We start from the raw sequence: 22678 nt of genomic DNA on the forward strand, positions 1-22678 counted from the left end.
GGTTACTCACACAACCGCTAAATCCCGCCACATGAGTTGTGCGGAAACTTTCTGTAATGAGAACACTACAAATGTGCTTGTCGCCCTGACAGCACTTTTTGACATCCATTCCCTGTCTGTGGCATTCAACCCAAAGGACCCTCAAGCCATGAATCTTAAAAAAAAAAAATAGGTCACATATATATATTTATAACCTTTTAAAATGTAATTTCTTCAGACAGCTGGACACCATCATTTTTAGCAAATGTTTCACAAACAGGAGTAAATGAATATGTCTCAGGGATCATTTTTCTGTGCCTTAAACAACGGTTGCATGTTCCTGGTCTCTCTTCTTCCCAAATGTGTCCAAACATAAGAACACACCAACAAGTGTGAGTTCTAATGCAGGTTTAACTTTGTATGATTCTAATATTGTGTAAAACATTTGCTATTTCTATAAGCATTAGAGTTTTACTTGTCAATGGCATCAGTTATTTTTATGTGGGCCTCTAAGACGTCGGCCGTGTGGTTACTTGTTCCTATATGCAGCATATCTCAAGTCAAACTTGTGTTGTATTTAGTTGCTGCTGTTTTCATCTAAATGTGGAGGTTGAGTTAATACATTATGTCTTTTTATCCCGTTTTTGTTATGTATTCCTAAGTCAACCATGGTTTGGTTATTTTGTGGGATTAGGTGACAATAAGGAAAATGATGAATATTGACCGTCTTAGTTTTAAAAACTTAATGTTCAGCCTGAAAGAAACCCCCAAAAACCTGTGTTAGAGAAATAAATGTTTTCTGTTTTTCTATCCAACCTAATCATCCATCGACCTATGCGGTGATTTTCTGTGCCGCCCAGGTTTGGGAACCTCTGGTGTGTCGTGGTACAATGCAAATGATGCAGCCTTGCAAGAGCAGACGTGTGTGTTTGTGTCTTGTGTTCATATGTGCAGACATGCATTTCATCTGACATTTTACAGGGAAACTACCATTTTGGAGAATCGTGGTGCGATCACATCCGAGACTAACAGAAACTTTATGGGAAGGTCATAACTAATCTCCTTTCACCGGTTTTTGAGTCTCTGTGTGCTTGCCAAAAGCTTGCCTCCTGAAGTAGCCACAGTAGTTCATCATTACTCCCATTAACCTCCCATTCACCTTTGCGAACGCAGCACTTATATCTTCTGGAATCCTGCGCGCCAAAACAGATAGACTCCCACAAAATCGGTTGGAAATCCATTCCGGCACGCAGGAGATATGAGACTATCTTACACAGAAAAATGAGTGGAGTTGTTTTAATCTAAAAGGGGAAGAGTCTCCTTCTAGAGAAAGTATTTCTGGAGTGAATATAGTTGACCTCGAGGGTGTCTGAAGTAAAACTCTTACCTGTCCAAGACATGTGGCGGCGTTCCCATCCATCTTCTCACATTGGCCGTCACACTCCAGACACACGGATCCATTGGCAAATTCCCGCACTTCCCTGAGAGAGGTAGGGGAAATCAAGATAGAGACGCATGCATTATAGATTTGAGAGCGTACTCACATTGAAATATTGATTAAGAGCCTGCTGGGGGGAGATTTTGAAGTATGCTGTGTGCATATGCGCACAAGCGGAACATAGGAGCCTTTTTGATTTCAAACCAACACAGCAAAGGGAGGAGAAGGTTAAACCTTCATTTACTCATGCCCATCTCCAAGACTCCCGTCTGCGCTGACTCGCAAGGGCGCCCTCTGGCACAGGGGGCACGCAGGGCAGCGAGCTGCCTGAGACTATTTGGGCAAGGTAAAGGCTCAGCGTGGTCAATATGCTAACAGAGGAGGCTCATGAATAGTGAAAAGCTTTTTTTTAAATCACGGGGAAACACTAGGGGATGCGTAGAGTGCTGGTGGGAGGGAATAAGAGGAAAAATAAGAGAAAAGGATGGCAAAGGAGGCTAGGGAGAGGTTCAGCTTCTTTGTTTTGGCTAGGGTGAAGGGGGAGGAACTGATGGTGGGGGCACGAGGATGGGAGGAAGAAAAGGTTAAGAAAAGTCCAAATTTGCAGCCGGTGCAACTGGTGGGAGATCTAATAGACTCGGGGTTTTTTGAGTCAGTTATAGAGATGCATGTAGCTCATACCATGATGGTTTTTTCTTCTAAAGGAATTGAGGTTAACAATAAAGCTCAATATTGGGCTTATTCACAGCAATTATATCGGCAGAAACTGCACTGAGCCTGAGGCCATACTGCTCAATTCTTAAAGGTCCACGTGTGTGAGCGTTTGTGTGCGTGTGCGTGTGTGTGTGTGTGTGTGTGAGAGCGTTTGTGTGTGTGTGTGTGTGTGTGTGTGTGTGTGTGTGTGTGTGTGTGTGTGTGTGTGTGTGTGTGTGTGTGTGTGTGTATGGGCGGCCGATCTATACATTTCTCCCTTGTTTGTCTCCGAATCAGCGCATTATCTTGGTCTTTTGAAGCGCTGCGTCCCCGGCGAGCAGAGACGGGCTGCTGCCAATAGCAATGGCTGCCGATCAGAAACACTTTTCACATCAGAAGGATCGATCGCCCCGATGAAGAGGACAGACGCCCTCAGTGGAGGATTCGCCCATTTACAAACCTCCTCACCTTCTCACAGTGCTGGGATAATGAGAGCTACCCTCTCTCTCTGTGTGTGTGTGTGTGTGTGTGTGTGTGTGTGTGTGTGTGTGTGTGTGTGTGTGTGTGTGTGTGTGTGTGTGTGTGTGTGTGTGTGTGTGTGTGTGTGTGTGTGTGTGTGTGTGTGTGTGTGTGTGTGTGTGTGTGTGTGTGTGTGTGTGTGCGTGTGTGTGCGTGTGTGTGCGTGTATATGTGTGTGTGTGTGTGATGTTATTGTGAAATAAAGAGCCAACAGATTTGTGAGACTTCTTTAAAGGATCTCGAGCTGGCACATTAAGATCCCCCGGGGGTGTGTTTTGCAATTTGAAGGAGTGAATATCATAATAAAATCTTCCAGACTTGGTGCTTCTAAAAGCTACAGAAATTGAAAACAGACACAACTGTGTCACATTTAAGGGGCAACAGAAAAAAAAAACTTGATAGAAATCTCAGATTTCTTGTCTATGTCAGAGCTTTTTTTCTTTTTTTTTAAGGGTGCCTACAGTAGTTTGTCTCAAACGTCCAAACATACAGTATCACAACGCGTCCTTTTGTGAATAAGGTTTTCAGCGGACTCAAAGGGAATTCCCATTGCTCTCTTCACATTCCCACTTTGTCTTTCTTTCTTTCCCTCGTTCCAAAATAAATTAGATTTCTCTCCCGGAAGCTTCATCCAGGGGAATCTTTTAAAAAAAGGGGGCCTGGGCAGTGGAGAGAGGTCTCCTTTGTTGCATGAGTTGAAGAAAAAAACATACATGGAGGAGAATGGGTGGGAGACAAAGACCTCGGCGGCACTGCTCTCAAGGGTCATTTCCATTCAGCGAAAGCCGTTCCTCCTGATTGGCCCCCTTCACGGCTGGAAGTGTGTGCCAAGGCCCTGTCGGTGGACGGCCCGAGGGGGGATTAGCCCCGTTTTAGCAGGAATTTAAGCAAGACTGTGGCCACCATTCAGACCTCTAAACCTCCTGCAAACCAGAGCATGGCCAACCCCACCAGAGGAACTTTTTTTTTAATCAACGCCTCCATAATCTACTTCCTCCCTCCTCCCACGATCCCAGTGGACATCATCTCGGACGTTGCTCTTCCGCCTCTCGCAATCCTTTGCTCTTCCTTTGTTTTATTCAACAGACCTTAAAACTAAAGGGAATTGGTGCCTCTCCTCATTAAGAATGGAGATGTAACGAGGGGTGAACAGAGGAATCTGAAGATTTTATATCGCCAACGTGAAAACATATTTAATGAGCTAACACCAAATCCTTTAGAGATGTATGGTCAAGTGGAGAGGTTAAAGGTTAACAGAGATATCAAGATCATACGCAGCAACTACAAGATTCTGGAAACAAATGTTTATAAACACACACAATCATATTAATTATACTAGTATTCACACAGATTCTTTTTTTTATTCATTTATCCCCCACCATGTCATTATTTTATTTTTTTACTTTTAACTCCTCTCTTTAATTATAGAGAACACAAATAGGCAGTAAAGTTAATTTAATTGTATTGCTGATGGGAACAAACATGTATGACTCTCAAAAGTGATGGTAACTGAACAAACATAACTTTATTCAAAGAGTGAACTAGTGAATTAATTTAAACAGGCAGCCAGGTTTCATATGCCAGTTCCTTCCTTTTTTTTTTCTTTCGTTGCCTTGTAAAATAAGAAACTGCTGAAACAGCCTCTCTCTATCTGTACTGGATTAGGGTGATGATATATTTAGACAGGCAGCAGCCTCCACTCCTAAATCCTAAGATAATTGATGATGATTTTTATTACCGGTGACAGTTACTGCAAGAAACGGTGCAAAACAACAGGCTTGATCTCTCATTCTGCGCTCTTATTAAACAAATACCAATCACTTCATCGATCCTCATTAATGTAACTTAATGTGAATGATAACTGAGTTGTGGAAAAAAAAAGTTTATTCTGTGGTCACGTAAGCCCCTTCTGACTCACGTACCTTCATTCTGCAGTTTATTTTTGGTTAGGGTTAGGGTTAGGGATATGTCAGCACCCAGCTGGTAATGTTCAACCAACACTTAGCAAGTTATAATCTGAGGAACCAAGTACAAAAAAATTGTCAGATTTAATGTTGGTTTGAGTGAGATAAGAAGCATACAGTAGTAGTCACTCTGTATATAAAGTACATATAAAAAAAAAAGAAGCTTCCATTAATCTTCCGAAGATAATTTTTTTTAAAGTACTGATGCTTGGCAGGAGGTGACTTCTTACATTGGGGCAAAACCTTTAGATTTTCACAGTCACGCTTGCGACACACAGCAAGAGGTGGGCCTGTCGAATGTTAGTTATAATACATCACAGTGACTGTATTTACAGTAGAGTGAAGACGAGCACGCTTCAGCGGCGCCCTACCGCGCGCCTTCTCCTCTTCCCGTCTGCTTCAAAGCCTTCGCTGTGAGCTGTTTTCCCCGGCAACTTCAAAGCTCCCCTTCCACAAACGTTGCCGGGGAAGAAAAAAAATAAAGGGCCGAGCAACAAGTCAACATGACCGAGCGTTGCTCGCTCTCACACGCCGCCTCCCTGCACACGTACGGGCACCCTCTCTCCCCCCTCCTCCCTCCTCCCAGGGGGAAAACACTAGCTTGACTTAACAGCTTGGAAGAAGAAGTCGTCTTTTCCTCGTGGCAGGTGCTGCCGGTACAGTCTTATTTTAGACGTTTGCTTTCAAGTGGTGTGATGCGCAAGCGTCTCCCTCGTTCATTCAAGAGTAGCACAGAAGGGCTGGAAAACTACATCTACAAAGACGAGTTTCTCCCCAGGTGAGTTGGCGGTGGTCTTTTTCATGTGCGGCGCAACGCACTGCCCTGAATGCGGTTATTCACACTGGAAACGGAACATCAGTGGATTGCGAGGACACTGTGGGGGTCCACTGTTGGAAATCTCAGTCATTTCCCTCACTTGAATCTGTCAGCCGGAGTTGGGTGATTTGTAAAAACGTAAATAAAAAATAGAATCCTGCAACAATCAATCCGAAATAATTTTGGACAATGGATGTAACGCGCAGTCAAACGTTCCTTTCACTGCGCAAGTGAACCATGCAATGTGTGAAATCCCTTATTGGTTCATCTCATTACCTTCATGCCAATTGGCAATTAGACTCTCCTCCTCCAGAGTGCTCGAGGATGTTTTGACTTCAATCTCATGCATCCAGGCTGTTTTAAATTGATTCAGCCTCCTCCACTTGTCATGTTTGGCTGTTTGCACGGGAATCGATGCAGCGTGTGCCCAGAAGACGTGGCGTTCAGGGAAATGTTCACATATGGGGGCAGTTTTAAAGATGTGCGTCGCATCAGCTCCAACATTTTAGATACACTTTTTCAAAAACATTTGTCCAGAGTGCATCAGAGGGAATAAACCGACTGCTCACCCATCAAAGAGGTTGCAAGACTCAACGCAGGTGCGGCCTCGTCTGAAGTATCGACAGGAGAGACACTGGTCTGGCCCCGGGCCCCAGCAGCCGTCGTCGGAACACATCCGGTCGCACACCATCCGCTGCTGAGCTGTGGAGAGAAGGGGGGGAAATAAACATGAACATGAAAACAACATAAAAATCAAGCAGTAACATCAGTTGTTACTGTAACTGCACATGTCTGTATATGATATTTATATTTTGTACACATCTTATTGCTGTCTTGTTTAAATTCCTGCTATCCACTTTGCTGCTATAACACCCACGTTTCCCCGTTGTGGGACAAATAAAGGAATGTCTTATACTATCCTAACATATTGTATGCAAATGGATTTGCAGACTGTAAGAAGAAATACGTTAGTGTTGGTGCCTGTGCAGGCATTTATCTCACTGCGTGTTACTACACATTCTGTGTGTGTGTGTGTGTGTGTGTGTGTGTGTGTGTGTGTGTGTGCGCGCGCATGCATTAGTGTACAGTAGGTGAGGGCGGTAAACATTGGTATTCTCCACACCCCTGCAATTAAAGACCCACCCAGGACCCTAAGTCTTTATTTTTTGTTTATTTGTTTGTTTTCATAATCAATGCTGTTCATTGGACTGAGTGTCCTCCGTCCCGGAAGAGTCACCAGCATCCCTAGTGGGGGCCGGGCCTTTTTGTCAACAGCTTTACACTCAATGGTGGGAAGGACGGGGAGGGGGTTGAGCCTAATGAAGAAATTGATCACTTACATACAAACGCACACCCCACACTCATTAACTGGCTATTGATACCAACCACAGCCTGGCGGGGCTAAGAAAAACTACAGTGGCCCACGTGTGTTTTCCACTTATCTCTGTCACAGTGAGCTTTATTGGAAAACATTTATCGCACAAGCTGTCAAAGTGTTAAAATATAAATGAGATCAAAATCATGGTGAAAGAAGAATAACGTGGTCAGTAGGGTTCAGGAGGTAGAGTAGGTTTGTCAGAAGGTCGGTAGTTTGATCCCCAGCTATCTGTCTTCCACTGGTCCCAATTTTTCCTCATTAAAACAGTCATTTTACCAATATTAAAATTAATATGTATTTTAATGTATTCTCACTGAAACAAATTATGAGGTCAGTTTCCACCATCTGCACCTGAACCACATGCAGATTCCACTTCACAATGGTCAGCAGTGATCTTGATCCACCACATGTTGCAGTGAGCACTTTCCTCACCGGGAGCTCAACTAGGGCTTCCATGACGCGGCCAGAGGAGCGAGAGATGACAACGATACTGTCGCCTTGGAAACAGGCATGTCGGCATATGTGATGCAATAGGGTTGGGGCTGGAGTTGCACACACATATGCAATTCAGAATTCATGAGAGGGCAAATAACAAAACAAGAAGACTGAATGGGTGTTTGGATACTGCTGGTTGTGTGTTAAGCAATTGTGCAGTAAGTGTGTGCGTTTGTGTGTGTGTGTTAAACTATTTCCCTGCATCACAGATCACAGGTGCATAAAGATGTCAATCGCTGCATCTTCATCAGATATGAATATAAAAAGATCTAATTTCTAAAATTCTCAAAATTAAAGGCAATGAGGCAATTTTGTCTATAAACAGATACCCAAAGTATATGTTTCATCCTCTGCTCAGTGGCTGGGACGGAAGTGAATCGGTTTAGGTTTAATTTGTCTGTTGCTCAGGATACGCTGTTTAATTAATTTGGGCGAATGTGCAAATATTTTTTGGCTGAAATGAGTGGGAATGGGACATTATCTTTTGCAGCTCAGCTTTTGTGGATTTAGTGTTTAACTTAGATATTAACTTTTTGCTGACAGGGCTGGTTTATCATTGCACAAAATGTTAGGACGGAACTGTTCCCCATCCCTCCGCCGACACTCACTGCATTCCTTTGGATCTCGGTTGTTGCGGATGAGGACCTTCTGGCTCGGCGTCCTGAAGAGCGTCGTCCAGTTGACTGTGTTGTAGAAACACAGTCGGCTGTTGTTGAAGATATAAACATTGCCGGCGCTGATCTCGTCCAGCGACTGGAACTGGAGGGAGGAGATCCAACGCTGCTTCAGGATCAGCAGAGAAATGCCACTTCCGCTGCAGGGGAGGAGAGAGAGACAGGAGTGAAGGGAGTGAATCAGAGAGGAGATAAAGAGGCACATGGAAGATTTGGACAGAAATTTGAACGAGAGATAAATTCAAGGCGAGAGAAAGAAAAAAGGGCGAAAGGAGTAAGTGAGGATTTAAAAGATAAACGAGGGAGAGGACATAGGGACAGAGAAAGGTTGGGACAGGATGAAAAAAGAAAATGGTGAGATATAGAAAGTAGGGGATGAGGTCGAGGCAAAGACAATAAGAGTGGAGTGTGGGTGAAGAAAATAGGAGGAAGAGGGAAGATGATGGGAGAGCAGAAGGAAAACAAGAGGAGGCGGAAGTAGAAAGAGAAGAGGAGAGAGAGGAGTACAATGAAATGAAAGAAAAGTTGAGGAGGAGGAATGGAAGATGAAGAAGATGAGGATGAAGGATGTTGCTCCAGTTCTGAATGAAAGACCGCCGAGCTTCATGTTCATAGCTGGCATTTAGACAACATGGATGGGTTCTCCTCTGCGGCGCGATCCCTCGGATCTGCTGCTTGTAAGTGAACACGGAGCCCGCCATCAAAGCCGGGCTAATCAAAGCATGCGTGACAGCAAAGCGGCGCGCCGCACAGCGCAACACGGGCCGCAGCTCATTAGCTTCAGCTGTTAGCATCCCAACACGGGGAAACGGCGAGAGAGACAGTGATCTTTCCGAACAAAGAAAGAGCTGAATCATGTGCAGGGAGGACGATGGTTTAAATTCAAATATATAAAACATGGTGTCAAACACAACAGTCATTCTCAATTCGCAGTACGACTGGGGCCTGTACTACGAAGCAGGATGTGGCGGTTATCGAGGTAACATCGGATTTAACTTTTCCAAACTTTTCATGCGTCCAATCTGGGCATAGGCTTATGCGAGTCACATTAATTGAACAGAGATTATTTGGTTCCTGACATAATTCCTGAAAGTGTTGATGCTTGTCCTGTCTCATTCAAAAACGAAGCCCCCCAAAAAACGACCGGGTGGTCTTTTTGTCACAGTTTGTGGGCTGGCAGGCTCCACAGATACACACATGCGCACAAACACTTAAAAAGGTGATTTTTGCATGCTATGTCAGTGTAAAGAACTTTATCCATGGTTCTTCATGTTGATTTTAATCAACGACTGCGCCTGATTCACATGCAGTTCCTCGTTGCTGGATATGCAAACCCAGGGTTGAGACAGTTGATATCCAGTTTACAGGTCATGAAGAGGGGAGAGGTTCAGTTAAGCCAGATTCCATATCCTGGGTGTGTGGAACTTGCTTCATAGCAGAGGTCCCAGGTCTTTGCGTGCACCTGAGTCACCTTAATCTCTATCATCATTAGACAAAAGTTTCCAACAGTCTACAGTCATTCGTGTCTAAAACAACAAGCCCGACTTTCTTTTCACATACCTGTAGAGAGATCTGCCACCGATGGTTGCCAGGCTGGAAAAAACACTCAGATCTGTCATGTTCTCGGGCCAAGACTGGATGTTGAGGTAACCTGAAGACACGTCAGGAAAACCACTTCAGGACTGCGCTGATTAGCAAAACTGTCTATGGATCATTTCCTAATTGATACGTGATTTTCAATAAGGAATGGTGAAAAGGAGCTGGAGAAAAAAAAGGAAAAAGGAGTAGCCTAATGGCGTACAACGAGTCTTTCACAGCAACAGAAAAAAAGAACCTATTTAAAGTTGCAAATGTGCTGGGAGAAGACGGCAACTCTAATTACAAGAATGGATATGTAGTATTCTGCACAATTTGTCCGCTTGCACTTGCCTTTAATGACAGTTTACATCAAATCAGCATCTGTGGAAATGACATTAAAGGGATAGAGCAGGAAACGGCTGGAGTAGAATGGCCATTGCTCTTTCTTATTGCTTGGGTTTTCATTATGAAAATGCAGTTTCACTCCATTAGGTGTTTGGCTCAACCGCAAGTCAGAGTTTAATACGACAAAAGGGTTTGTATATGAGGTATTGCTCATCCCTTTAGGCCTCATATAGCTAATGAATAAATACACACACACACACACACACAATGTTCTACATTATATAAGCACATACAGTACACGACACACACAACGACATAATACCCATCAGACCACCTTTTAGAGTTCACCATCAGCTTTCCTCCTGCTAACTCAGAGGCCAAATAAATCACACACACACACACACACACACACACACACACACACACACACACACACACACACACACACACACACACACACACACACACACACACACACACACACACACACACACACACACACACACACACACACACAATTTCCAAGGTGACTCCAGTGAGGCAGTTTTACCGGTGATCTCTTTCACGGTGCGGAACGCGTTGAGGTGTTCAGGGTCCATAGGTCCAATACCGTGATACATGTCCCTGAAGTTAACATGAAGCAGACGCAGAGAAGAGTACATATTACCTTTATCATAAAAACAACAAAATACATTCAAGAACTGCTGTGCAACTACATATGTATAAATGTGAAGCCGAACGCAGCATTAAGAGAATATGATGCATGCATGTTTTTACATTTCAGCTGGACTAATAATGTCCAAAACAGGCACACTCGGTCCATCTGCTGGGGCTGTGTGGGCCGAATGTTGTATTTCAATCTTTCATTGACGTGTGTGTGTGTGTGTGTGTGTTTGTGTGTGTGCGGTTTCAAGCCGTCACTTACCCTTTAATGCCAGTGATGAGGAAGATGAGGTTGCCGTTGATTTTGGTGCAGTTGACGAATTTGTCAATGTTGCTGGCGTCCACTGTTTGAGCCGTCTGCAGGCTGCCCGTCCCAATGCCGTCACACACTGACGCCGCACAACACACACTCATATATATTATCAGACATAATTAGCAGTTTTGCAGCTTCGGCTGAGAACAAATTATCTAAGGTATATTCAAAGTGTCCTTGTGCAGCAGAGACCTCGCCTTGTGAAACTGCGATTAGCATTTAATTCTTTACACTCTTTTATGAAAATACACCCGTGCTTTTGGTGCATAGAAAAGGCCGTGGCCCCTCTCAATGAAACCATGGGCCAATCCACAGCCAATTCCTCCTTGTAATGAATTCATTACATCTGCATTAATTACACTTGCGGTCGAGTGCGAGCCAAGTATTTCTGACAGAGACCGGGCGGGGGGGATGGGGGGCGGGGGATGATGAATAAGGTTGGCATTAAGTGGTGCAACCAGTTTTTGATAGTGATTTATACCAGCCAATTCCATATCTGAAATGTTAATTTGTTATCATTTCCCACAGTTCCTCAGGCTATCCCTCATTAACCCCTCCCCGCTGCGTGACGATGTAATCAAGAGATTATCCAATCAACGGATACCACAGCCTCGCTGCTGTCTTCCCCTTCAAAAAGGGGAAGCAACCTCTGTGAGAACACGAAGATGGATCCTCTTTACCGAGGTGAAGTGATGCCGCTTAATTTCCCATTAGGCATTTTAGGCTTTTAGCTGATGCTCATGCGCAGACGGACTCGTAACTCGTACGGTGAGGGCAGTTTCTCACTGTGGAAACACGCGACCTTCGTTTAAGCCGCATTTGTCACATTCATCTCCTCCAGGATGGAGCGGGGATAATGAGAATGAGCATGTTTTTTAGAATCAATAAATCAGCCCTAAGTATATTTTGTGGAAGGTAACGACGGCGAAGCTGGCTCTGTTAAAACAGTAATTACATTTCCTATAACGCTTGTTAGAGTAATTCCTCTGGGCTACTGTTGATCCAGTATCATCACTGTTAGCTTAAAGTTATTAAATGTAAGAGTAAGCACTTGTACGCACAGTAAATGAAAGTGCATTGGGTCAGGAAGTGAGGAAAGCAGGGGGGGATGGGTATAAAACCAGATTTTCATCGTACAGAATACAACTCTGTATACAGTGAACCATCAACTGGCCTCGGCACGTCCTGCACTGCATTTCCCTCTCTGTGAAATATCATAAAAATCTATTTGTTGTCGTTATTTGTCCCTCTAAGACAAATATGTGGACACTCCCTGGGCCGGTGGGCAATTTGATACATCATCATTCCTACTTTCATCATATTGGGAGTGGTGACGCAGAGTAAAAGTCACTCAAAGCGTCACATTTTGATCAAACAATGTGCCTTTCTTTATTTCTTTTTCGGTGACTCATATGTCTGCTAAAGTGCCCAGGGATACAGATATGGACGTCATCCTTCTACAAAGACAGCAGCACAGTGACAATGAAAAGAAGCAAGAGAGTATGTTGCAGCTGGAGAGGCTTTAGCAACAAAAATAGCACCTTTTTCTAATAACAAATGTCCTCAAACAAAACTTGAATTTAACCTGGTTAAACAATGGTTTGTTAGATATTTTGGTATGGATATCAATATGAAGGAAAAAGTCAATGCATAATACATTTTAGCTACGATTTTAACCTGTTTTTTTTTGGTCTCATGTTCAGCTGGATGTCAAGTAAACAACTGTAGTGTTCTCGTCATAATTTCTATAAGGTGCAGAATTCAAAATTAGACTCGGAATATGACGTCTTCTGTCTGATGTGCCAAACTAAAACTAAAATGATGGTGGAAGGATGGGCCAAGAGAGAACCCATTTTAACCCAATACATTTTGGTGTGGATGTGGACAGAGGGGAAGATCCGGGATTCTCATTTTCCCCAATTTCCCGAGGGAATAATGCATAGATCTTGATTAAAAATAAATAAATCTGTTACATTTAGGGGAGGGTGCAATTTTGTGTGGATCCAAGTAAATATTCAGATCTTACTGATTTGAATCTGGTTTCAAAACAGGACCGTTGTGCCTTGGCCAGAGTATGCGCATCACTGAGGGACATTCCATTATTGGCTTACCTTTGGGACAGATGTCGGTGCAGGGGATGCACATTTTGATGCGGTTCTCCTCCACTTCCATCTTGTTGCTGGGACAAGCTCTGACGCAGGAACTGTGGTCCACCACAAAGTTATCTGTGAGAACCGAGTGAGAGAATTAAACGTTTTCATGAGAGCGTTTCCACCACAGATGGTGAAAGATTGATTGTCTTTCAGTCACATTTGTATAATGATCAAAACTAATTGTCTGTTTTGCTCGGGACGAGTAAGAAATTAATATTTGGTGCGACTGGAGTATGTTCATTTGATGATGGAACTTGAATATGCAATCTGTTGGTGCGTGCTCGCTGAATTACTGCTGCACTCCACATCCACGAAAGAAGGAATTTGTTGCCTTTTTAGATGCCAGAAGCAGGAAGTAAACGAATAGTTGAGTGAGAAACATTTTATTTATGTTTGAGTCATTTATCTTGACTTTAAATAATTGCCTGGAGTATCATTTCAGGATACATGAGGATAAATGCGTCTTCAGAGGACACCGCTGCACAGACTGTAAAACTTAATTAGGAACATCATTATGAGCATCTATGCAACTGCTGTGTAATATTACAGTATCTGTATCTGCCGTGTTTGCTGCTGCGTGGAGCGTTTTCTTTGGCAACCCCTCGAAAGCAGGCTTACGTGGGCATTTCTTGACGCAAAAGGCTCCGTAAGTGTATTTGGCCCTGGGGTTGTGCTCTAACTGGAAAGAGGTAGGGTTGTACACAAACGGCTGAGGGCACTGGGTTACACATGCGCCGCTGTCGTTGAAGTTGGTGCAAGCCTGGAAAAAAGAAAAAGACAACAACAACACATGACTGCCATTAGATGTGAGCGAAGGGGTACTACGGCTGCATTTCATTTTTACGTCAGATCCTGACCGCGCCAAATGGGAGAAAAATTGGTTCCACTGATCCACGGCCCTGATGTAAATGGTGAAATGTTTTCCCATAATCCCCTAAAGTGTCTTTTGTCGTCTGCGGCTACAGGCTTAAGCAGAGGTAATTGGATTGAATTAACCTTTCTGTGAATTACATCTTCAATTTCAGTTCGTGCAAAAGTTCTCGTAACAGGAAGAAGTTGCGGTGATATTAATTGGAACACTGAATCACCAATTTGGTCTTCGAAAGGGAGCCACAGCGGCAGATTTCTACGGCCCTGTATAACGACAAACATTTCGTCAGCCGGTAAATAAAGTGGATCATTCTCCGGCGGGGAGGATGACAAACAGATGTTGCATGGAAGATGTGCTCACGGAGAATGTGGGATGCTGAATGTGGGGGAAGAGGGGGTGTATATGCCTTTCTTTTTTCTTTTCTTTTTTGTCTTTACATGTGTGTTGGAGGTTTAAATGAGGAAGGAAGCGTGTGTGTGTGTGTGTGTGTGTGTGTGTGTGTGTGTGTGTGTGTGTAAGCTGACGTACGAAGCAGTCTGTGTCCTTGGGACCCGAGCAGCCGCCGGCACACTCGCGATGGCAGCAGTCGCTGACGTAAGGCCCGAAGCATCGACCGTCACACTGCTCTGCACACACCGTCTTTGTCACTGCCCAGGAAGTGAAAAGACGGAATTTTAAAGGTCTGACACAGGCGTACGTACTCACACGTTCACACTCATTAAAGGGAGACGATACAATGTCGCCACCCTGGACTTTCCTCTCACGGCGCGGCCGCACACAAAACGACGTCTGATGTGGAATCCAGGCAGGAAACAAAATCAGGGGCTACGGCAGCCTGAAGAGCGGACAAGTGGCTTTGGGATCCAAAGGTTCACAGGACTGAATGACCCAGACAGACTTTTAAACTATTGTGGCCTCTTATCAACCAAACCGCTCCGGCTTCAGCCCGGTGACGAGCGGTGGGATGGCGCCAGAGTGAATTTACATTGGTTTCTCTTAGACAGATTAAGTTCGTAGAATTTGCCATTGGACTCCACCGATTCACCACATTTGCCTTCACACGATGGCTTTTTGTCAGCCAATTGGACTGACTGGCCAAGACTCCTTCCAACTGTGCTAATAATCCCCATAAATCCCAGCTTTATTTGTTGCTCCGCCAACCCTCGTGGTAACCAGGGGGGAGCCATTCACTGCTTCTCCTCCAATTCCCCGCACTCCGTTGCCAAACTGCTATAAAGGAAAGTGCCTTAGTCAGTATTATAAGTCCAGCACTAATACTCGGAAGTGGCTTGTACCTCGAGTTGCTCCAATACTTGTGCTGAAGAGGAGCCTCCCACATATTATTGGGACAGTAGGAGGTATACCAGCCAGCGAGTCAGCAGGAGCTTGAAGCTGAGGCATTAAAAACTGCTGTGCTCACTGTCTGTCGTGCTGGAAACATAATGATGCAGTAGGGGGAAAAAATGGAAAAAAAACAATGCTGTGTAGTCTGTGTTGGTGTGAGAATAAACAGGCCGGTCCCTCAGTTTTTACAACAAGTTCTAAACATCCTATAACTATGACGAGAACTCCTTTTTCTGTTGTTCCTGATCTTATTAACCCAGCTGCTGCAGCTTTTTTTTATCTTATTGTCATTCCTTTTGTTAATATGTTGTTCGCCTCTTGCCAGAGTTTCATGAAATGTGACACATTGAAGAAACGTCACTTCCTGTACACGTTTATCCATTTGTTTTCTACTTGTTTATTCGGTCTTGGCTTTGATTTCAGTTTTTGAGCTCAATAAGATGAAAACAGATGGGCAGACAAACTCTCACACTGCCAACAAAAAATGTAATAAATCTACGACAGACAGATTAAAGCAGATTATGGATGACTTTAAAGCAGACTGAACATTATCCTTAATATTCTCCCAGTAAATTCAGTAAATACAGGGGGTCACTTTCAATAGCCTGGATTCGACTATAATCAAAATCCTGTTTCATAGGGTTCCTTGCTCGGTGTCAGGTTATATTAATTTGAGGACTTTGAAAAATGTCAGTACTGCGGTAACTAAGCATAACGACTGAAGACAGAGGAAAATGTCTAACCTGGTCCTGTTCAAAAATGCATAAAAGAACTGTTAAAATGTTGAATAAAAATGTCGAAAAATGGTCCAGAACGCTGCTGCTGGACTGAAGTCCAGATCCTGCAGTTCTTCTCATGTCACTACCATCTCATGATCTTCACACTGACCTGCCATCGAGTTTAGGACTCATTTTTTATAAGGTGCTTGTCTCCGCATATAGAGCCCTGCATGGCCAGGCCCATCTGCCCATCGCTGACTTGCTCCAGCAGTAAATCACAGGTAGGTCACTCAGGTCGTCTGACCTGGGCTCACTGGTCGTACCACAAAAGGCGATTGTGCCTTTGATTCTGCAGCATCTGTTGAAGCCTTTAAAAGAGCTCAAAACCCTTTCATTCAAATTGTCTCACTTTGTGCATTGTAGTGTTTGAAACAATGCCTTCCTACTTTTATGGGTTTATTTGATTCATGCGAAGCCCTCTGTGACTTAGTTCAGGGCAAGGTTCTAGAGCTATAAACTTCCCTGAGAGAACAGTTTAAAAGAACTATGAACTATCCCTTTAAGTCCCACTCACATGGGCGTGTGTGCGTGTGCATACTCACAGGTTTGACACTGGTCTTCTTGATGGCCCCAACAGCGTCCGTTACACGAGCGATGACAGCGTCTGCCTGCAGAAAACACACACACACACAGAGGCAAAGTGCGTCAGGGCGACTCCTCTGCAAACTTAGTTGCTGTTTTGTCACACGCACGCGCGCGCGCGCACGCACGCACGCACGCACACACACACACACACACACACACACACACACACACACACACACACACACACACACACACACACACACACACACACACACACACACACACACACACACACACACACACACACACACACACACACACTTAAAACATCCTCGCCCAGCGACAGTGACAGATCTGTTGAATCTCCTCCGCTCGTCCAACAATAGACCCAGCAACTGTGGCGACTTGTGAAAAGGAAGGCGGGCCTCGACTCCCCTTCCGTCGGGCGCTCGCACAGGCAACGTCGGACCTGACGGAGAGCCCACAGCCTTCATCTGCCAGTCTGCCATCATCGAGACTTAATTGACTATGGGTTAATTACAGAGTAAGTGGAACAGAGCAGCAGATTGTCACCCTGCCCCTTCAACCACTCCCACAGTGGGGCTGTTAATGTTAAATACTAACTACAGCTTGGCAAAGGGCCCCCGATTTGGCAACCTCAACTCCCACACACTCTCTTGTCATCTCTTGGCCCACCTCCTCTGTTCTTTGTTGCTTTGCCTCCTCCTCCTCCCACACTGCCATTTCATCAACACAATACCATTTTTTATTTCTTTTTATGTTTTACACATGTACTTTAAAAAGTCTTTTAATTTAGAGTAACCGGCTTCGTGTGAGTCCTAACTCCGAACGCTTTTATTTCACTTTATGTTCTGCTCAGTCTGTAAAATAAAGAAAAAGGTCATCTTGCCTAATCATGACAGAAACTTTCCACATTTCCATTGTGTGCCTGGATTTTTGCGAGCCCTTTGTCGCCTCTGCTCGCCCCGTTGTTCATCCTGACATGTTGTGATACAGAGTGCCAGAAGAAAACTCGGTGCCTCTCTCCCATAAAATGAGCAAGACGCTCATCCAAAAAGCGTGCCGAAAAGTTCCAGAGTCCGTCTTATCAGCCAGTTCCTCTGGCATGGAATGTCGGCCGCCGGATAGTGATGCCTATTATGTCCGAAGCACGGCGAGCTGAGGGACCCCAGGGACAACGAGAGAAGGCGGGGGAGGTGGCATCAGGGGAAGAGGGCAGCTTCAAACCAGCTGTCAGATTCACTGAGATTTAAGAAGAGCACAACGGACAGCAGCTCCATGGGCCTCGCTGCAGAGCCACTACTCTACGACAACAATGGAGAGGTTCACACGTTGATCTAACACCATGTGAGTTTGCTTCCAAATGACCACCAGGCAAACAGAATGAATATAAAACGGCCACGGCTGCTGCTGGTGTGTGAGCGTGATTGTACTGCCACGAACTGTTTGCATGCAGAGGAGATGGTAGTATTTTTTATCTTTTTCCCCACAGATTTTTTTTTCACCCGCCCACCGTACTCACATCCCAGGTTGCTGTTGTTGGACGGCACCACCAGCAGCTCAGCCTGGGGGTTCTTGATAATGTCACGCCAATGGATGGTGTCCGCGTGGCACAGGAATTTGTTCTGGTCAACGTAAAGACCCCCATTCAGTATCTCTGCGCGGGAAAAAAAGAGGAGAGAAAAATGGAAGAAATGAGCACATAAAGCTATGGATTTATAGTACATGCACATGGTGGCAGGAAATCAATACCTCAAGGTTAACTCCCACCGCCGCTGCGTCTCGAAGTATCACATGCATACCGTGTTCCTTGAAGTGCATCCAAGCATGAAGATGAATGCCACTGACTTATACACGCAGTAACTCAATAACATGTCGGAGGACGATCGCGTTTCATACGCCAGGTACCTCACAAAAACAGTAAATGGATTTTTACAAACGGGGCCTTGTTTTTCAATTTCCCAATTAAACATCCAGTATCAAATTATTTTATTTAGCTGGAGCATTAAAGAGAATTAATGAGTTTGAATGTCACCGCACGACGCCTGGATACTTGTTGAGTTAATTAAAACTGAAACAGTAAACGGGCGCGGATACAGTACAGAGCTTTGCTCAAATCCTAATTGAGGGATAGCGCTCACGAACGGAGCGTTTAGTAAATGAGGACTGGTTTAAAGTTTCTCCCTGAGGGCATCCATGCTAAATCAAGCAGTTTCTATGAATTGAAATGTTGCATTCCATCGGTTGCTGGCTGTAAAAATCAGACTGACTTAGAGAAATAGGGGATCACAGCTCTCTTGACCTGCTCCACAACCCTCGACGTAAGTGGAAGTCGACGCGCCAGACATTTGCTTAATAGCAAAAATATGGACCAGTGCCCTCAACAGATGCCTGCGCAGGGGGCATGATAACAAATACTAATCTCTCTCCATGTTACTAATCCAGGTTTGGATTTGGACACAGAATGAAATGATGCTGCAGTAATCCCCCTCGTCCCTCCCAAGCCGTGACCTGAGAAAGAAGAGAGACACCAGCCCCCGTCAGTGACACTCTCTCTCTCTCTCTCTCTCTCTCTCTCTGGGACGCCAGCTGACTTAACCTAGTTCAGGGATTTAGATATAAACCATCTTGTATCCCCCCTTCTCCTTGAACATGAAGTACTGCCTGATTCCATGAAAGCACTTGTCAGAATAAATGAAATTTGATATTAAATAAAAAAATCATAAAAAGTATCAATGTGGTTCAGATTAGAGCTGGATTATCTGAAGGTAAAAGAAGGGTTTTATCTCCCCGGGGCAGATTATTAACAGTGAATGAATGACGTGGACGAATCAGCAGCTGAAGACAGGAAGCTAATCATTACCATCCGACACCCTGATTAAGGAAGTGGGCCTTGGTGGAGACAGGGGGACATTTATTCAAAGCCCTCTTAGAGGTGACACGGAGCTCCGTCTGCCCGCTGAATGGCCTACAGCCGCGGCTTCGTGTAATCATGTTCCCGTCACAATGGGCGATTTATCAGGGGGGTGTTTTACATTCATGGGTGGTGTTTTTTTTTGTTTTTTTTAATGGACAGGCGATGCTTTATTCAAATAGCACATGGACTGCACTATCAGCATAATCTGATGCGACTTCAAAATAAAATGTGCCCGATGTGACACGACTTCTGACTTTGTGTATACAAATATACTGTGTAAGCATTTAAATAACTGCAGGAGATTAGATTGGCTCATCTCTAATGACCTTAACAAGATAGAGGCTTTGCTGATGCTTATTCACACATACAGTATACTCTATTTAAACTACTAAATCACATAATGTATACTGTGCATGATGACAATGTAGTGCAATGTTTGACTGTTGGTCAAAATACAGACTCAGCAGATCTTGTCACCCGTGTTTTGCAGCAGAGATGGAGGATGCGCGCCGCGCTTAGTTGCTCGGCTTTGCAAGGGCGACATCTTCAGAATGGTTTAGCGAGTTTTAATGATTCATCATTTGAAAAGGAAAAAAAAAGAGAAGATATTTAACATTCTGGGATTTTTTCAATGTAAAGAGTTAAGTTAAAGGATGCACGTGTCATACGCAATGATGATCAATGTGTCGTCATGCATGTACCACGGCAAACTGAAAACGTATTATAATAACCTCCAAGTCCAATAACAATTTTCCGATCATGATTTATTCAGGTTCGTCAATCTACTGTCTGGCTGTGTGACATCTCTGACCAGCAGTTTGTCTTTTAAAAGTTCAAAGTTATAACGGTGACAAAGTGAAATAAAAGTTAATTACATTTTTTTTTTACATTATAATAATAGTGTTCTACATTTGAAGCCTTCGGCGACACCCCCCACCCCCCTCCCTCACTCCATCGCTCGCCATCGCACAAGTTGCCTCTGCTGTTCATCGAGGCAACGGCACTAACTCTTCTGGCGAGATGACAAGCCCGTATCAGGTGGTCATTCATTAGCGGGCGACAGTCCTGCGCCACCACCCAGACCTCACTCCCACTCCTCTCAAGTACCCCCCCCCCCCCCCCCCCCATCGCTTCGATCTTTCCATCAGGATGGGAGATATAAAGCCAGCCACTGGCGCAACCCCCACTCGCGCACACCCAACCACCGACCCCCCCTCAGCCTCCACACTTCTCTGATTCACGATGCCATAAAAGCTAGTGTCCTGCATCGAAAGAAAGGAGGCCATTAGGAACAGAGAGCAACAACATGATGGGAGAGAAAGAGGCGCTTGTAGCCCAACACAAAAAAAATTATTCTGTTAAGTAAGTATTCCAAAACTTGTATTTAATATATATATATATATATATATATATATATATATATATATATATATATATAAATAGACTACATATAATTGTACTAGTGCTACTCTTTCAAATTAATAGTTTCACTGAGAAATGACCGTACATGACGTACGATGAGGGAAAAATGTGAAGCCCATGTAAAACTACATAGATTTAAATGACAAAGTCAAAAGGAGACATAAGAAAAGACTATTAAAAAGTTGTAGTTTAGTAAGATAAATAAATGTGTCAAATAATGATACTCTAGTAAATTTAACCATTTATGAGGGACTATCTTGTACATGTTCAGTTTGCTCACCATCAGAGTCCAAATCATCACATTTATAGGGTGACAAATGATAATTTTCTTTTTTTCAGGGAGCCTATGGCTCAGAGGGTCAACAACTTATACTGGGCATTGTCTCATATCACATTTTATACCCTAAGTTATTCAATAATTGCTTACAGTAAGTTGGCGTGAAAAGCAAAAACAACATGGACAAAACTTGCGAGGTATTTCAATATTGGTCACAAGTACAAGCAAAATATTACAGTAAAGACTGCTTAGGAGCAAGGGGAGTTGTAATTTCTTTTTTTTACTAAAAGCCTTTTAGAGAGGCTGCTGTTTGGTGGGACATAAGGCAGATTTCACCCTTTACAATGGTAGAGATAACTCTGCGCCTGTCTGGAACATTCCTTTAAGTGATTCTACATTTTAATTGAATTCTGGTCCACCAAAGAGAAATTATCTGAGCTGAAGAAAAGTAATGTTCGACGCCTGTTAAGTTACCACTGATCATATCACAGTGTCTGCACTGTAGACGGCAGCCAGACAGAATTTTTTTGTTTTTCAAGTGCTTTGATGAACTTTGCAGCCTTTTAAACAAAAAAAAAGTAAACCGCCATCCTCCGTTTCTGATCGCGTGCACGTTCGACCAAAGCAGCGAGTTCAGCAGGGTGCATCGCCGGGTGACACGGTTCCCAGCGATGCCGCTTGGTGTGTGTTCGGGGGCCGCTGGGTACCCCGCCCGCCATATGCTCAGGTCATGTTTGGTTCAAAACTGTTTCTGGTGGAGAGTTTTGCTGAATCTCTCTTGGCAGTAAAACAAAGATTCTCAATGTGCTGGGGGAAGAAAAAAAAGAAAGTTGAAATGTCCTTTTGAGTCAGAGATTGAATTTGATGTGCAACTGCGCAGTGGGGTATGAGTTAATCACTGGAGGAGAAGATTGGGAGAATTTGATCATATAAAACTGGACAAACGGATGATGAATTAATGGCTTTATTTAACAGCTCCACTCTCATGCCTTTCTCTTTAAAATGCACGTGGGTAAAAGTTAATTGGAAACAACTTAAACTGAATCGTGGCAAGCACTGGTTCCAACTTCTCCCATCAGCAGACAGTGAAGCTGGGCATACACCGTGTGATATTAGAAATGCTGTTGTTTAATATCAACTCGCACTGTATGAGAAAAAGCTCACGGTTTACGTGGTCAAACTGTACAGTCGGGACACAACCTGACACGGCCAATGGTTGCCACGATGGAAACAGGCCGTGAGTGTTATATTAAACAATGAAACTGTGTGTCACGGCTGCATGATTCCAATCGTCTACCTTAATCATCCTAAAACATGGACACAAATAAAACTACATGAATGAGCCCTGCGTGATGCCATCAAAGTCAATGAATTAACTAATTATTGGGCAAAACACTGGTATGGAATGAATAACTGAACACTTGAGGGAATCTGACAGCGTTGGGGAGGCGGACGAGGATGTAACCTGGTTTTTACATTTATATTCTTGTATTTTTTCCCCTCGTACATATGA

At 44.0% G+C, this 22678-nt stretch overlaps 1 protein-coding gene across 4 annotated transcripts in view; it reads right to left on the bottom strand.

The window, feature by feature from the left end:
- LOC118299130 (receptor tyrosine-protein kinase erbB-4-like) overlaps positions 1 to 22678 on the bottom strand; it is a 226021-nt gene that overhangs the window by 56119 nt on the left and 147224 nt on the right. For all 4 annotated transcript variants that reach the window (XM_035622625.2, XM_035622606.2, XM_035622616.2 and 1 more), the window contains exons 4-14: positions 18072 to 18206; positions 16546 to 16611; positions 14409 to 14527; positions 13628 to 13769; positions 12968 to 13081; positions 10806 to 10932; positions 10431 to 10504; positions 9518 to 9608; positions 7892 to 8097; positions 5980 to 6112; positions 1367 to 1460 (exon numbers count right to left, since the gene is read on the bottom strand). In XM_035622625.2, coding sequence (XP_035478518.1) covers positions 1367 to 1460; positions 5980 to 6112; positions 7892 to 8097; positions 9518 to 9608; positions 10431 to 10504; positions 10806 to 10932; positions 12968 to 13081; positions 13628 to 13769; positions 14409 to 14527; positions 16546 to 16611; positions 18072 to 18206 — 1301 coding nt within the window. The remainder of the gene's footprint in view (positions 1 to 1366; positions 1461 to 5979; positions 6113 to 7891; positions 8098 to 9517; positions 9609 to 10430; positions 10505 to 10805; positions 10933 to 12967; positions 13082 to 13627; positions 13770 to 14408; positions 14528 to 16545; positions 16612 to 18071; positions 18207 to 22678) is intronic.

The sequence above is a fragment of the Scophthalmus maximus genome, chromosome 1 (assembly GCF_022379125.1).
Source record: "Scophthalmus maximus strain ysfricsl-2021 chromosome 1, ASM2237912v1, whole genome shotgun sequence".
Taxonomy (NCBI): Eukaryota; Metazoa; Chordata; class Actinopteri; order Pleuronectiformes; family Scophthalmidae; genus Scophthalmus; species Scophthalmus maximus.